This window comes from Glossina fuscipes, unplaced genomic scaffold (assembly GCF_014805625.2).
Source record: "Glossina fuscipes isolate IAEA_lab_2018 unplaced genomic scaffold, Yale_Gfus_2 2, whole genome shotgun sequence".
NCBI lineage: Eukaryota > Metazoa > Arthropoda > Insecta > Diptera > Glossinidae > Glossina > Glossina fuscipes.
The window spans coordinates 3,877,160-3,878,477 of record NW_023998416.1 but is presented as its reverse complement, the minus strand read 5'-3'; the positions used below and the strand labels follow the sequence as shown (position 1 = coordinate 3,878,477).

At 27.5% G+C, this 1,318-nt stretch overlaps 1 protein-coding gene across 1 annotated transcript in view; it reads left to right on the top strand.

The window, feature by feature from the left end:
- Positions 1 to 586: 586 nt before the first annotated feature.
- LOC119633151 (sodium/potassium-transporting ATPase subunit beta-1) overlaps positions 587 to 1,318 on the top strand; it is a 21,835-nt gene continuing 21,103 nt past the window's right edge. The window contains exon 1 of the mRNA XM_038026476.1: positions 587 to 1,098. Within this exon, the coding sequence (XP_037882404.1) occupies positions 957 to 1,098 (142 nt within the window). The 5' untranslated portion in view covers positions 587 to 956. The remainder of the gene's footprint in view (positions 1,099 to 1,318) is intronic.

The window sequence follows — 1,318 nt, the reverse complement described above, 5'->3', positions numbered from 1 at the left end:
ACCCCAGTCACTATTGCGGCGATGAAAATCATTTACTTGTTGTTCGTATTCGTTGCGGTTATTTACTGTTGTGGATTTCGACAAGAGTTTAGTCAGTGATCTTACAGCGTGAACGGCATAACGTGCGTGAATCGAGGCAAACGGAGTTATTTGCTATTTTTGGCGTTTTAATAAAATTTTCGATTGCAAAGTATTTTTACAAGAAAGAAAATTTATTTCTGTTTTTTTTTTTTTAAATAATTTTTCATTTCTATATATATTTGTATAATCGCACGTTTGCGCATTAAGAAACGGAGGTATGGAAAACGTGCGTGTGTGCGTATTTCTTTAAAATAAATTTGTTAAAAAATTGTGCAAATATTACTGACAGCAAAAAAAAAAAAAAAAAAAACAAAAACAAAAAAGACGCGTATTTGTATTTTTTTTATTTTTATTTAGTTTGTTTTTTTCTTCTATATATTCTTTTTTTATTGTTTTTATAATCAAAGCGACTATAAATACAAAAAAAAAAAAAGAATTTCTTTTTTACTGAGTAATGCATAGTTAAAAAATTACTTAAAAAATTTTATATAAATTCTCTACAGAATATGTTCAAAAATTAAGAGGAGGAGAGGAAAATAAACTTTAAAAAAAAATTTCACTCATACTTATATAATACATAAAGGAGAACTTTATTGTTTTACTAATGAAAAAAGGTGTGTTTTTGTTTTTGAACATTATAGGAATATATTCTGCTCTATTTTAGAGTGTAAGCCGCGCTATTTTTCTTTGCAACGTTTTGTGATTTTGTAAAAGAAAACAAAATATTTTGCTTTATTTTTATTTATTTATTTTTTTCTAATATAAAAGACAAAAGAAATAGAAAATATAATAAAACAAAAAAAATACATCAATACAGTAAGCAAAACACCTGGCATCGTATAAAAAAAAAACCAATAAACACCTTTTTATAGAAAATGTCAAAGAAGAACGATACCAGTACCAAATTTACACCAACAGAATTCCAATTTTATTCACCCAAAGAGAAACAATCATTCGGTCAGATACTCTACAACAGTAAAGATGGCACATATTTGGGACGTACGCCCGCCAGTTGGGGTAAGTTATATGATATGGATAAAGACGCGTTCAGTAAATTCAATGATGACTTAATCCGAGCAAAAGCATGACAATTACATTCCTATATACAATCATGTATTCCATATTATTGTTATTTTTCTATAATCGTATTGTATTCTTATCAGTTAATTGCTAGACTTTTCGCACAATCCCTCAAAAATGTTTATGTTCCTCTTGCTGCTCTCTTAAAAATTTTGCA